Source organism: Prunus dulcis, chromosome 3 (genome assembly GCF_902201215.1).
Source record: "Prunus dulcis chromosome 3, ALMONDv2, whole genome shotgun sequence".
NCBI classification, from domain to species: domain Eukaryota; kingdom Viridiplantae; phylum Streptophyta; class Magnoliopsida; order Rosales; family Rosaceae; genus Prunus; species Prunus dulcis.
Genome location: NC_047652.1, coordinates 23,219,062 through 23,234,712, shown reverse-complemented (window position 1 = coordinate 23,234,712; position 15,651 = coordinate 23,219,062). Strand labels below are relative to the sequence as shown.

Below are 15,651 nucleotides of genomic sequence, written 5' to 3'. Positions count from 1 at the left end.
CTTGACCAAAACAAAGCAAAACAGAGCACACCAAAGCAAAAAAGCAAGCAATAGTCAAATTGAGAAGGCCTCTAGAATTAGGAAGACAATTCCTTTTGTTTTGTAGGTGGTAGGTGGCCGGTGGCGGTGCGAACTCCAAGTTCCAAACAAAGAACCAGAAAAGAAGAACCAATTTGATGAAGAAGAAGAAGAACAATTGAGCCTCAGCCACCACACACACACAAACAGAGAGAGAGAGAGAGAGATGGATAAGTTGCTATGTGATGAACTTGTACAAGAAATCTTCCAAAGACTTCCACCATCAACATCCTCTTCAGTTTCTCTGGTCTCCAAGCGCTGGCTTTACCTCTACCGAACCTCCAAAACCTCCCTCTCTCTCCGCCTTACCCCTCATGATTACACCATCCCTTCTCTGTCCTCCCTTCTCTCTCACTACCCTTTTCTTTCTTCTCTCTCTCTTCTCTTACATCCTGACCCCACCACCACAAAATCAACCACTTTTGCTGATCATCTCCTTCTCTTAGTCTCTTCCTTTTGTCCCCAGCTTCACGGCCTGAGGTTTTTGGCTGGTCCTGTCTCCCTCTCCTCTCTCACTTCTCTCTCTGCAGCATGTACCCAACTCACCTATCTGTGTATCAATCTCTCCAGGCCTCTGTTCCTCATGTGGATTCTCAATTTCCCTTCTTTGAAGGAATTGTCAATCTTGGTTTGCTGTGGGGAAGGTCTTGAACAAGCTGTTGATGTCAATACGGAATATGGGTTCTGTGCAGACGACAATTCTGATGCAGAATTGGGTTTGGAAAGTCTTTGTTTATCTGGAATTGGAGCTGATGATTGGGGTTTGGGTTGGCTTTGGAGAAGCTGTAGAAAGCTGAAGAAATTGCAGTTTAGGAGCTGTGAAGGGATTGGTGATGGAGGGTCTTTTTCGTCCTTTGTTAGGTGTTTACAGGGTGTTCAAGAAGTGGAGCTCAGGACTTGTAGGACTATAATTGATGGGGTACTGGTGAAATTGGCCGAGAATTGCGATTCTCTGACTTCTCTTTTGGTTTATGATGGTGGTAGCAGAGAGGGTCTGCTTAGGTTCTTTAGCCAAAGCCATTGTAACTTGCAAAAACTCGACCTTCGATTACCTCTCGACCTTAAAAATGATCATCTATTGGCTGTCGCAATGAATTTCAGAAGCCTTTCAAGTCTTAAACTTCAAAGCTGCTGTCTTGTCAGTGGTGAAGGCCTCAGGGCTCTTGGGGCCGCCGTGAGTTCTGGCCTTGAAGAATTGGCTCTAGTAAATTGTGATGTGGTTGAAAGGGAACCAGGGTTGTTGTCCACATTAGGACAGAATTTCAGGCAACTGAGGAAATTGGATTTGTCTTATAATGAAATGTTGGTGGACAAAGAGCTCGCATCAATGCTATTTTCATGTAACTATTTGGTTGATTTGAGGTTGAGAGGATGTAAAGGGCTGACTAATGCAGCCATGGTTTCTGTGTTTAAGAGCTGCAAGTATTTGGAGAATGTTGATATCATTCGCTGTTGTGGGATACAAGCTGAGGCAATTGAGTTTTTTGTTATGAACTCTCCTCAGCTGAGACAGGTGCAGGTCGAGCAAAGCAAGATATCGGATGCTGCAAAGACTTGGGCCTCACGTAAGTTCATTGAGGCTGTTGCTTGATTCGGTGAAGCTACTAATGTATATTTATGTTAATAAAATGTTTCCAATGAAACAGGTATTTATCACACTGCTTGTTCTGTTTTAATTTGTGAATGGTTGTTGTCTGGAAATGTATGGACCAGTACTCCAGAAAGAGCAGCTTATGCTTTCTCTGAATAATGATACTTTGTGTACACGAATGTTGATGTATTTATAAACAATAAGATTGTTGCATCTGTTACGTGTAATGTTTTTCTTCTCTATTTCAATGAGAAAGGCATAACTCTTTTGATGCAGAGTGTGTTGCTTTTGCTTCTTCTTTGGTACACCGGAAATGAAAGAACTACCAATCCCTTTGAATTGGCTTCATACTTTATTGTCCTGCTGCACATACAACTTAAATTGTGGACTGATTATGAGTGGCCTGGTTCTGTTTTTCTTTTTAACTTTTCTTTCCTGACTGATCCATACATTTTAGGGTTTAGGGCCAAGTCAGTCGAAACAATATGCACAAGTGTTCCTGGGTTGTTGGAGCAGGACACGTTTCTTGGTTGTGTAGTTCAGGAAATGTTGCTCAGGCTATATAAAGATTTTGGAGTTGTCTTAAACACATAAATACTTTTGTTTGGACTTGAATGATTGGTGAAGAGTGGATAAAACATGCCTCAAAGTTTATCCTTTCAATTCAAGGTTAATAAACCCCTTGCTGTCAGCTTCCTTAGAACATTTCAAAATGCATAATCGAGCATCGATTTTTAAAGTCTTGTAGAAGGATCTGCAGAAGACAAAGCTCATCTTTGTGATCTGCTACTGCTAAGTCTTGGCCAGCATCATTCAAGAAGAGATTTTGGGGCAACTTTTGATGTTCTGTACCAAATGGAACAAATGAACAGTCCTGATAATTTAACTTTGAGCTTTCTACTACGAAATATAAACTTCTGTTTTTGGGTGGTTCCATCTATCTCCCTTAGATTTAGAATGTTGGAGAAATTCTGTTGCTAATTGGGTTGGATAGTTGGTTGGTTGATTCTATGTGGGAGCATCTAAAGATGCAAAGTCGTTCCCATTTGGTTGGATTTCTCGATATTAAGTCATTCTCTTACTTGGTTGGTGGGATGGATTCTGAATCTCAACCTCCTCCTCCTCCTCCTCCTGCCCTTCCAGAACTGAAAAAGCCAGAGTTGTGTACTTGTTACGTGACAGTAAAGAATTGATTGTCATTTTCTGGAAGTTTAAGGCTTAATCATGTTTTAATAAGTGCTTTATAATGCCAAATTAGAGGCTCTTGTTAAACGAAATGGAGAAGTGATTATCATCTTGATTCTTGAGAAATGCAAATTATGGCAGTGTCGCTTTAAAAGTTTAAACACATCTCTATCATTAGGTTAGGTTGCGTTGTGCAAGTTACAACTTACAACTTGCAACAACGCCTTCACCTTAAATTTGTCATAATATTTGCCAAATGAGATTTACTGCTTCTGTAAAAATGAGTTACTGTGCCAGCCAACAATAGTTGCTTTTGGTTTGGCACAGCCAATGAAATTTGAATGGTAGGTCAGCCAGTGGCCATTGTGTCTTTTTCCGCAGCTTCAATTAATCAAATATCACATATCTTTATTCTGGCCTATTAATTATCTTTTAAATATTCTTGCATTTTTTTGACAAAGCGTTATTCTAAACTACTCTAATGCAGAGGAAATGAATCGAACTCGAGTGCAAATAGGCGGGCACACTGCCTTGCCCAAACTCACATCTGTAAATAAGTATTGTAGCTCCTTAATTGGCCAATAACACCTTTGTTTTGGGAATAATATATAAATTTCTGAAATTTCTTGTGCTCTCAAAATTGTGGTCAGTTTGAGCTGGTCCACCCACTCACCTACTAGGTCTATAACGAAAGCCCATAAGGCTTAAGCCTGCCTTGGACTCTTGGACATTAAATATATAAATAAAAGCAAAAGAAAAAGAAGGCCTAATGGGGCCCTCTTGTTTGGGCTCAACTTCTGCCAACTCCAGAGTCCAGAACAAAACGCACAGCTTCAGGTCCCCAAATGCTAACATGCGATGCTGTTGGTCGAGTCGAGTGCATTGGATTCGAATAAGAAAATTTTCCAATTATCATTTTTAAGGTAGGTTTTTTTTAGTTCCATTTTTTTTAAGGCTGGTTTTGATAACAAATTTTTTTTTTTTTAAAAAAATAAAACAGATACCATGCCGCGGTATAAATTCATATTTAAAATGGTGATTAATACAATAAAAAAAGAAAAAAAGAGAGGTACTTAATGACATTTAATAAAATAGGAAAAAGACATTTCATCCTTATCAAATTAAAAGAATAACATGACAATGTCTATGATATAAGTATTAGAATCTTATGTTGCTTTTTATCCGTTGTATCATGGGGCGGCCCACTTCAGACTTATTTTTGAACGGCCAGAAATAGAAATCGGTGGGGCCCAGCGCCAAAATCAGCAGTGCAAAGCAGTCCACGTCAATGCGTCTGGGGAAAATGCTCTGAAAAAATGGTGCGAGAGAGAGGAGGAGCTTAGAATAGAAATACAAAGAAAAAGTATTAGCCGTCACAGCTCACTTTTCGCGGGGCAACAATTTTCTTTTGGCGCGAAATGAATAAATCCAAAATTCGTGGCTTGAGGGCAAAGTTCCCGCCAAAAGTATCGGGCAGGTCGGGCAGGCAGCAAAAGTGGGTTGGGTCTGCTGGGACATTGGGGTGGGCAAGGAAGGGCTGAAACCGCGTAAAAACAAAAGTCAGCTTGTGAGGGCCAAAGAAGGTCAAGGGGAACGAAATTCGATAAAATTAAATTTATTTATTTATTTGTAAATGTGGGAAGGAAAAGGTTTTAACGTTATTATTCGCAGCATTTAGATTAGAATCTTGATAGTCTTAGGATTCTTTGGGAGGCCATGTGTATGTGTCTACCGCCTTTCCTTCATCCGTCCATTGGATTCCTTTCTTGCTCCAAATATCTAATCTTTCTCATTTAATACTACACCAACTCTAACCCTATCTCCCCCCCTTACCCCTAAGCTCATTTATCCCCTCCCCCTGCCCCCTCCTCTCTCTCACTCATGTCGGAGAATGTGTAATCGGTTGTACATAATAATGTGTCTCTCTCTCTAATCACATCACATTATAACATATGTAAACTTGTTATGTACAAATGTTTCTTACATGTATTTTTTATATACTAATATCATGTTCATTGAAACTATTATGTCCATATATTAGACTGAGGGATTACAAAATTATAATATATGGTGCTGATCAGTGCTATGCCTCACTAACTAACTACCATGCATTGTTTAGGTAATATTTTGGTTCATTTTGTCTCTCATTAAGGCATACATGCATGGCTTGCTACTTTGAGGGAGAGCAATTAATGAATTTGATTAACAAACTTGTTAATTACCAAGAAGCATATGGTCACTTATAAGAATTGATTATATCAATGATCACGGGTCAACCTATCTGACGATAATGAGAAATCGTCTGGTCTGGCTTGGGGTGGGAAAATTTGAAATATAAATATTTTTGCTCACCACTTTAACTCAAGATGTACCATCATTATCTTTTTTAACACTTGACATGTGTCCATTGGCATAACCATAGTTAACTATTTACTTTGTATTTATGAAATCATGGTTATGTCAATAGACACGTGTCAAATGTTGAGAAGGATAGTGAGAATACACCTTGAGTTAAAGTAGTGAACAACAATGCTCCCAACTTATTGAAAGTAGGATTTGAATGATGCATCAGATCAGATCCTTAATGAGTTCAATTGAAAAGGGTCAATTCACTTTAATCAGTTCAATTGAAATATGCAACTCTCTTATTGTCTTGTTCAAAAGAGACGAGACGACTGTATTTTGATACTCACACAGAGACAGCAAATCAAAGGAATTTGCTAGCCGTTAAGGACATGCTTAGAGCTTTTTCCATGAGGACAAGTACAAGTCCATTTCATAAAGGCTTAGGCACCCTCGTTTGCTTTGGTTAAAAACAAACATGATCCAATTTGTGAACATTTTTCATCTCAGATTTGCCAATTGCCGTTTGAAAAGGATTGTATTTGCTTTGGTGCTATCAGCTATGCTACCAGAGGAAACGACGACAAGGACTGTTTTTCTGTGAGATTGTGACCAGTGTCGGTTACGACAAGCAACTTAGATATTGATGAAGTGAATTAGATTTATAACATGCTAATCAGATGCTATTCAAGGCTTAATGGTGGATTATAATTTTATTGATTTCAGCTTATACAATATGTTATGTTCTCACTTCTTCTTCCATTTAAAATGGTGGTGAAATTTTGACAGGTATTACAAACTTCAACTACCCCAAAACCCCATATGGAAATATTCTGTAGAATATGCAATCAAGTATTGTAATCTTGATAAAATCCAATAGAAAATAGAGCCAAAGAAGAGAGAGAGAGAGAGAGAGAGAGGAAACAAGAGGAAAGTCAAAATTAACACTCTGAATTCTCTCATTAGAAAACACTAAAGATAATCTACTGCATGTGGCATCCAATCCAAGTCTAACCAAACCACAAACAGGGTGGATGTCACTGTTGCTTATCCAATCCAAATTTACTATCATCACTTTGCTGTACACTTTCTTTCTTTAAAGCCAAAAAAAAACCCTAATAAAGGATCCTAATCCCTAGAATCCCTTTGTTTAATATGCATTACGAATGAGAACCCTAGATTAGATAAACAAACAAATCCCTTGATCATGCAAAACATATCCTCTCCACTCCATTAAAAAAGAAAGAAGAAGAAAGAAGTTTGGTGTTTGTTTGGTGCATGATAAACATGCCTAAATCTTATCCACAAACAGTACATCAAATTGGCAATAACAGAGGCACCACATTGACAAGTTGTTTTTGTCATCAAGTGCTAAAAACGTTTAACTTGAAGGTGTACCAAACAAGCCTTCCAACCCCACATAGGATTCTAATCTATCAACTTCTTATATTGTAGTATGCTTTGTCTTTGAACAATGAAAGAAGCATTACAAGGAACTTGGCTTGGCTTTGCCAAAGAGTTCCAGGGTGAGGTGGGGACATGCGAGTGGGGCATGTAGGAAGATTAAAGAGGGCTAGGCAGAGCATGGAATTAAAAAGGTACTTGATGCGAGATGAGAGATGAGAGCTAAATATGACTCTAAGGTGTTTGTCAAATTGTCGTCAAATTGTCACAGTCAGTCAATTGTGAAGCATCCGTGCAGCATCTTCTCATCTCAGGCATGAAAAAGATTTACTTTTACATGTCTTGGCCTAACTTTTTCTTTGGGTTTTTAGCTAACTCAGCTGGCTAGAACCTATGCATACAGTACACGTGTGTTCGTGTGCACTGGACAAGAGTTGATGAGTTTGATGACCAAGTGAGGAGGAGGAAGACATTGGAGGCAGGGGCAGATGCAGAGGCTAGCTCTCAGTCTAAATATCTCTGCTGAAATGCCAATCATTCATCTGTTTCTCTTTCTGAGGAGAGAAGGAGGGGCTCAGAAGAGAGAGATAAGTGCAGGCACTCTGTCACCGCCACTTGTTTCAGCAGCTTTACAAAATTCCGCATCCATGTAAACCAGTGAGAGAGGTCACCACTCTACTTGTGCCAGGCTGCCGACCATGTTCAACAATCACATAAAGTACGGTGACATCAAAACAGTGAAGGAATATTATTAACCTCACAATTACAGCGCATCAATTTATTTGAAGAAAGTGGATAATACAACCTCAGCAGTGTCTCTCCTTTTATGATAATCTCTAGTAATGAGTGTAAGTGTTAGATTATGAAGTAATTATTTTTCCTTTCCTACAAGCACGTTAATAATATCAAGTTCTCAACTTGCAAAGATATGCACACTCTAATGGTTACCGAAAACAAGATATGTTAAAAAAAATATTCTTTGGTTAAGGAAAACCTCGACCTAAACTGGAAGATTGATTACATAAATAATTTGTCTTTATACAGAAAGAAGGAAAGAACAGAGCTATTTCTGTATGTGCGATGCTTGCCTTGCCTCAATAACATCTGATCATGAACAGAGACATAGGAACAACCAAGAAAAGAAACAAGCACTGTTACTAATGCAATTCCATTCCAAGTTCCAAGACATGCAAAAATGATCTCAGCTCAAACAGCAAAAAATATCCACTAAACCTAAAACAAATTTAAAAAAAACTTGTCAAACATCATCTTCTTCACTAAAAACGAAAAGAGCCAGACCTAAACTAAGCTGAAATACCCATTACATAAAAATATTATATCTTTGTACAACATCAGCTACCCATTACAGGGAAGACAGAGAGTTACACTAAAAGGGTAAAATTAATAGATAAAAACACAACAAAAACTCCTAATCTCTGCTCTAATTCTTTGGTCTTGGTAGCCTACTGTCAACTCAATTTGCCTTCTCAACATGGAGTTTGAACACTGAGTCCAAATCGGGTGGGGTAAAGAACTCCCTCACACCATTGAAGTTACATCTTGAAGGAGGCCGGCTTTTTCTTGGGGCTGGCGGGCATGAAAAAATCTCAGGTATTCTGGCTTCTTTGGCTGTTGGGGTTGTTGAAGATGCCTCTTCTTCTTCTCCAGCTTCGCTTTCTTTAGCTCTCAGTTTCGTGTTTATCGGCTTTAACGAGGTTCGTACTGAGATTCCGGCGATTACCCACTTCTTGCCTTCGGATTCTAGGCCTCCATCCACTTGGGACTTCTTTGAAAAACCCATCTTTTAATTTGACGAAAAGAAAAATTTGCTCTTTCACCAAAATCAGCCAAAACAGAACAAGCACAGACCAAAGTCCAAACCAAAAGGTGGGATCTTGCTCTAAGAATCAGAACAAAACTAGAACAACGGCGACGAATCGGAATGAAACAACAAAGTGAGGCAAGAAAAATAAAAAGAAAAGATGGGGTTTTGATCTAAGAATCAGAACAAACCAAGAAAACAAGCTAAGAGAATCACAGGGAGAAAGATGGGAAGAAAGAATGAGAGGAAAGGGTCTTTGTTTCTTTTTCTTTGTGAACCAAAGATTTTGAGGCGGCTAGAGAAAGAGAGGGAAATAGGACGGTTTGAGAAAAAGTGTGAAAGCAGGCTTTGAAATTAATGGAGAAAGAAAAGTTTTCTGAGAGAAAATAAATAAGAAAGAGCTTTGCGTGGAGGAATAAGAGGTATATATAAATATTTATTGGCGGTGTCCACAGCCAATTTGGCAAAAGTTAAAACAAGCCTAATCAGTGTGGGGATTGAGCAAGAGAGCTGCCCGAAATATTGCGGGCAGTCCAAACCGTGTGAAATGGAATTTGGCGCCAAAACTTGAGGTTTGGTTAGCAACGGCTCTTTTTCCCGCCTTTGGTTCACTTGTGCTTTTACGATTGTGCCCTTGTTTCGAATTATTATTTTCTGGGGACTGATGTTGCCAGTCAGGGCACAATCACCGGCATACAGAACGTTGTCGTTTAAGGTTAAATCACCGTACTATTGTCGGGTTCTGCCCAGCCTGGGCCTTGGGCCTGGGCCATTGTTGTTGTGTTCAATAAGGCAAGGCCAAGAATAGACCCTTCTACTATGAACCAACAAATACAATGTACCCAAAAAAGATTGTAGAACTAATTTTTTTTTTTTAAGGGTTAATTAAATGTTACATTCTCCAACCTAGGAATGGAATAAATCCCCGTCGGGCTGGGATACCACCAACAAACATAATGTATACTTAAATTTGTATTTGAAAAAAAAGGTTATTTACATTTTACTCTCCAACCACATCTTTAAAACACCTCAATGTTATACTTAAAGTTATGATTTTATTGCAACTTTAAATTTCTGTCTTATTAGCTATCTAAATGGAGAAATTATATAATATTGTGGTAGTACGATCACGTGATATATCTTGTATACGTGTTATAATATGAGTAGACAATATGATTTATTTTTTCCCCTTCAGAGAATAGTATCAATAAATATCCATTTATATTATAACACGTTATACAAAATGTATCACATTATCGTACTACCGTAATATTTTACAATCACTCGTCTAAATGTCTGTTAAAGAATGACGTAATATGCACAAGATCCATTTCCTTAAAAAATCCTCCACACGACTCCCCAATCAAGAGAAGAAGCATAGTAAGAAAATCAGGAAATTTGCTGCTAACGAAAATCCCAAAAATTGTTACAACAGTAACTTGTTTGAGACGTCAATAAGAATTTAGAATGGCACAAATTCTTGTTTCCTTTTTGAAATTAGCAAAGAATTCGAATGCTGATCTGCGAAAGCCATACCACATTCACATGAAACGCAGAGTGTGGAAATCTGTGGCAAGATTTTACTTGAGGTAGATGTGGGGTCCAGTGGGCGGCCAGCCATCTCAGCCATCCAATGGGAGAGTCGAAATCAAAGCTGACTAGGTGCCACATAAGCCTCTTCTCAGTCTCTCAACTACAAGTCCGTCCTGGGATCCTTTGGTAGTAGTTAATTCACGTGCGTTGTGCAGTGTCGGTGGGCCCATCCTGAAACAAGTACAGTCTATGTTCTTCTTGGACGGTGCTGATCCAACGTCAGCTCTTGGATCATATAAATTGGAATAATAATGCATTATGTTGATCAACTTTAAGGGGTGGGACTCTATAGGACCTTGGTGAATTGTGACGTGACATTAATTCTTTTTTTAGTCGGGTTGGATTTGGACATATATCCTAGATGGCGACAATACCCATGGTTTGACCACCGTACTTGAATTGAAACACTCGAGTTATGATTTCTCACCAAGTTAAACCACACTCGGGTGGTAGTGATTATAGCTTCTGAGATTGTATCCGCGTTACTTTCTGTCGTTGATGAAAGTGAATAGCTAAATGTATTCACAATACTTATGCGTGAATAAGCGACTGTTAGTAGTAACACTACTCTTATAAGTTTATGTATATTATGCTATTCGGACAACAACATGCACCTCGAAGTACAAGGACAGACAAATTATGAATTATTTAATAATTTATTTTATTATTTCAAAGCATTTTAAAGAAAATGCATATATAATGCATGCTGCAAGCATATTCAAATGTCATCCCAATCAAAAATTGCTCTACATGAAGTGATCAAATTGTAAAACAAGTGTTATTTTTTCAAGTTATATACGATTGTTTCGTTGAAAAAGTAGAGCCAAGTTGCAATCAGCTTTTGCTTATCCAACTAGGGCGGCGAGCAACATCAGCAGTGCTTTTTATTTGGTCGGTTTTTGATGGAGATGGTTGTCTTGTAATTTGATGCTATTATTTTTCGTAAAGCTAGAGTTGGGTGAGAGTAAATCTTACTAGAAATGAACAAAGTGCACAGATACACACAAGAAGTTAGGTATAAAATCTGAATTTCGAGCAATTTTATTTCCACACACAATTATTCTAATCCTCTTGGACGGCTTAGATGGTCATCAGCACAAATCATTTAGCTGGATGGTGCGCCAACTCGGCCATGTCAAGACTAAAAAATCCACATCAGCATGATTATAGCTATTATTCCCATTGGATGTTGAGATTCAATGAGATGGTTTCCTGGGACACCTAGCAGCGGGACCCTCCCATGCATGCCAACATGGACCGTCATATTTTTAAAATTATTTTCCTCATAATTAAATTTCAGACTGACTGTTTAAAAATATCAAAATCATGATCGTTGCCTTATCTTGGAGAGAATATAGTCTTTGGACTCATTATAAAAGTAGCCAACTAGAAGCATTTCTCACACTAATTTAATTTAATTACACCATACGCAGTCTTCTAAATTATCCGGTATATGCGTGTGGATTAGATCAATGAATTAGGATAGTGAGTCCGTCCCCTTTCACTTAAGTTCAAATCTTCTTTAATTGTAAATTAAGTTAAGTAATTTGGACGATATCACTTGATCCGTGACCAAACCCAACTCCAATAAAGTTGAAAGCTAAACTTGATGTCTACATTTTAACCATCACAATGATCAGCACTGCAAAACTCATCCGGCAATAATATTATCTGCAAGAGGAACAAATTATATTAAGCAAATTAAGGAGCTGTAACCCCACATTTTCATAGGACAAGTTAATTATATGACAAAAAGCCTGGCTGCTGCAATTTTTGCCTAAGAATAATTGGATCTAATTGAATGTGCAATTTGTGTAAAGCTGCATGAGTCTAGCAGGTCATGTGAGCTATCAATCAATCAATCTGTAGGACCATTGCATTAGTGGCCAACTCATCCATACATTGCATATTAGCATATAAAAAGTGACAATTTTGTCACTTCCTGTGGCTGGTGCTTTTGCTATTATAACTATCAACAGATTAATACAGTAAGATCAAAAACACTGAACTCAAAAGCTGCAAAGACAGTCAGCAGCATCAGCAACAAAGGCAGACATAAAAAGCTTGCTAGCTGCATCCGTGGATTCAATTCAACTTAAAAGCTCCAAAGTTTGAGGTAGCTTTTGGAGTTTGGATCAAAACAAAGTTCCTTCATGCGCCTCAGAATCCACTATCTGCAGATTAATGGCAACAGAAGCTGATACTCCAGAAGCTATATCTGTCACGGTAGGGTATTCTAGAATCTTGATCACTACTCAAATAGCTTACTCTGTTTTTTTTCCGTAATCTCATGATCTTTGTATGATAGAATTATATTTTATCTTATAATTATGCGTTATAGTATAATTGTTCTCTTTGATGAAATATCAATCACAATCATATGTAGGCAAGATCATGTATTGCTAGTTACTACAAAGGAGTATCTTAACTTCAAACACTTCTTTTTCCAGCCAAAAACTGAACACACTTTTTTTTAGCCAGAAACCAATGAGCAGGTAACTATTTTTCAATCCAGACGCAGTATTAGATGAACGAAGAGGATCCTCTCCTTTGTTTTTTTCTCCCTCTTTTCTATCCTTCCTCAAAATTGAAATCTTAAGAGCTTAATAAACACAACCCCATTGTTCATTTTTTTTAGTATACTTAAAAGGGAGAAGTTCAAGAAAGTCTCTTGATTTTGAAAACAAATAAATCCAATTCAAGAGATCCACCACACAGTCAAGAACAATAAAAAAAAATCAACCATTAAATTCTGCTTAAATAAAATAAAGCAAAACCGCTTGAAGAGAATCCTTACCGGACTTGCATTGTGACACGGAATCTGGGATGGGAGGACCAAGCGGCAGCTTTAGACTAGGCGACATATCTCCAATTGGCTCCCTTGGCGCATCAATATGAGATTGCACAACTGGAGAGAAACAAGTGCTCATCAAGTCAAAGGAACCCCTATTTGTTGCACTTGCACTGGGAGATGACTGAGGAGTTGGACAAGTTACACTGTTCCCGTACAAGAGCTGTTGTTCCTCACTGTTTCCAAAAAACCTTTGCTTGTATCCACAGAGTCCATATAAGCATAAGTATCATCAAACTCCAACAAAATCTAATTTAAATCAAACAAGTCTAACAGAACCCAAATTTGTGTCTCTATTTCCACTGCAATTATGTACCTCTTCCTTTATGGGCAACGCTGCAATTGGGTTACTAAATCCCTTTTTTTTCCACTAAAAAACTTGTTGGAGCAGAAAACATAGAAACCATACTAGAAGCCTCCAATTCCAAATGGGAATCGGTGATGTGGACATTGCAGGGGTGTTTGGGAAGGAGAAATTCTGTTTCTAAACCTTTTCATTCTTAAATCTTCTTCGAACATAAGTTTTCTGTAACCTCTCGGCGTTCCCAAACACCCCTGCAAAGTCCATTGTGTGGTGGATTTCTTGAATTGGATTTATTTGTTTTCAAAATCAAGAGACTTTCTTGAACTTCTCCTTTTTAAGTATACTAAAAAAAAATGAACAATTGGGTTGTGTTTATTAAGCTCTTAAGATTTCAATTTTGAGGAAGGATAGAAAAGAGGGAGAAAAAACAAAGGAGGAGATCCTCTTCGTTCATCTAATACTGCTTATGGATTGAAAAAAGGTGTTCAAGTTTGCAACATACAGACAAGAACAATTCAACATAACTATTATTGTTATGCTTGAAATTTTGAATTTGTTAGAACAATGAATCCGGTACACCAGATTGCAACATACATGCAAGAACAATTCAACGTAACTACTACGGTTATGCTTAAAGCTTGATCATTTGTTATGTAGGATTAGTATTATAAAGTTTATCTTTTTCATCAAAAGAGATCAAAAGGTTGCTGCCTTTTCAGCTTTATTTCCCTCCAACATATAGTTTTCATCCTCTGTGTATAAGATTATGCACTTGTCTAGATTTTGATCCTTTTGACTATTAGATTTCATAAACACTTCGTTTGACAAGATAAGAACTGAGCTCCCCAAAAACCAAAGTTCAAATCGTATAGGGTTTAGGAAATAGTTCATGTCTAAGATATCATACAACTCCCATTTAGACTAGGCTGACGTGTATAGACCAAACTGCTTAGACAAAGCTCAGATTTTTATCTACAAAGTACCTAAATAAATTATAGAAAAGGGGTAATGAAAGAAAAGAAACACACCCAAATATGCAAAGTGAAGATATGTATTCTAACAGAACACTTACGAAAACAAATCTTCACCATATAACATTGAGCTACTTCATCCATGCGTCAAAGAATGGCTTCTTAACCTACATTCTGCACCACGAAAGAAAACGAAATACAACTTCAGTGCGTTCATAAATATAAAAAAGGATTTACAATTTTGAGGCCCAAAATGAGTTAAATCGATAACAAGTGATGCTAAATGGTTTTTTGAATACACAAACCAGAGGGGAGAGAGATACAATAAGCCCATGATAGTTAAAGAACCAGAAGGATGTGTAACTCTATGCTTCTTTTGTTACATTTTGTTATAGAACTCCTAGTTAGAAAAAATGTAACAATTCCTTCTTAATGTAGAAAGAAGGGGAAGGCAGATATTTGACAAGCGGGCAGTTCGACATCACGATCAGCCAATGTTCTCCTGTGCAAGTGAATAAATCCGAAGGTGAGTCAGATCAGCATCTGGAAACAGTGAAATGCTTTGCAGAGGGTGAAAACACACAGGTGGGATGTAGTGCGCAGGTTGAAAGCAAGAACAGCAGCTTTGGAATCTCAGAGGGAGGAAGTTTTTTAGCATCACTCTCAGATTCTAAGGTTGACAAACAAGACACTTGCGTATCGGAGAATTCCCAAGGTGATGAATCAAATCAAGCAGAAATGGAGATTTTAGACAAGGAAGACCAGCTTCTGAGAGGCAAAGAGTTTGGAGTTGTAGAAGAAACAGGAAGTAAAGAAAAAGAAGTGGAAGAAATAGACAAGAAGGCTGAACAACATATTGAAAGTCATGGCATTGCCAATGACCTTGATGAACATGTTCAAGTAATCTCAGATCAACAGGATTCAATCAATGAAAATCCACAATGTGTTGAAAAGGAGGCAAAGAGTTCACATGAAGATGTGAAAGGAAGGCAACTGGCAGATGAAATTGCTGATTCATCTAGTGAACAAGTTTCCCTTCTACTTGAGGAATGCTCATTTCAAGAGGATGAAGCTGCAGTTCGTACCCTCGATTTGACGAACAACAGCTTCAAGAAGGATATTAAGCCAGAGACTTCAATTGATGAAAACAGAGACAATACCTCCAGCACCAATACCATATTTCAAGAAGAATTTGAGGAAGAAACAGGAATCAAAGGACTAAAGAACAAGGCACCAGAGTCCTTTGATGCAGTGTATGAGGAGAAGGGTCCTGAAGCAACTGTGTTTAACAATGATAAAAGTACAGATGATGACTCCAGCTCAACAATAGTTGCAGGTCCTGACATTCCGAATGATGAAGCAACCTTGGAAGCTAAAGAGTATGCTGAGGACAAGCTACAAAAGACATCTATGACAGATGATCATGAGGAAAAAGCTGGACTTGAAGTAGGGAAGAAGGCAAATGAGGCCCCTGGTATCCCAGACACTCCACTTATCACACAAACAGAA

The 15,651-nt window shown here is 38.0% G+C and overlaps 2 protein-coding genes across 2 annotated transcripts; one reads left to right on the top strand and one right to left on the bottom strand.

Annotated features, from left to right (window-relative positions):
* On the top strand, positions 1 to 2,017 carry LOC117622604 (F-box/LRR-repeat protein 4). The gene has a single exon (XM_034353342.1). The coding sequence runs from the start codon at positions 245 to 247 to the stop codon at positions 1,667 to 1,669; it is 1,425 nt and encodes a 474-aa protein (XP_034209233.1). The 5' UTR covers positions 1 to 244; the 3' UTR covers positions 1,670 to 2,017.
* Positions 2,018 to 7,743: 5,726 nt separating this feature from the next.
* LOC117623190 (cyclin-dependent protein kinase inhibitor SMR6) lies at positions 7,744 to 8,819 on the bottom strand. The gene has a single exon (XM_034354077.1). The coding sequence runs from the start codon at positions 8,400 to 8,402 to the stop codon at positions 8,076 to 8,078; it is 327 nt and encodes a 108-aa protein (XP_034209968.1). The 5' UTR covers positions 8,403 to 8,819; the 3' UTR covers positions 7,744 to 8,075.
* Between the last annotated feature and the right edge of the window lie 6,832 nt (positions 8,820 to 15,651).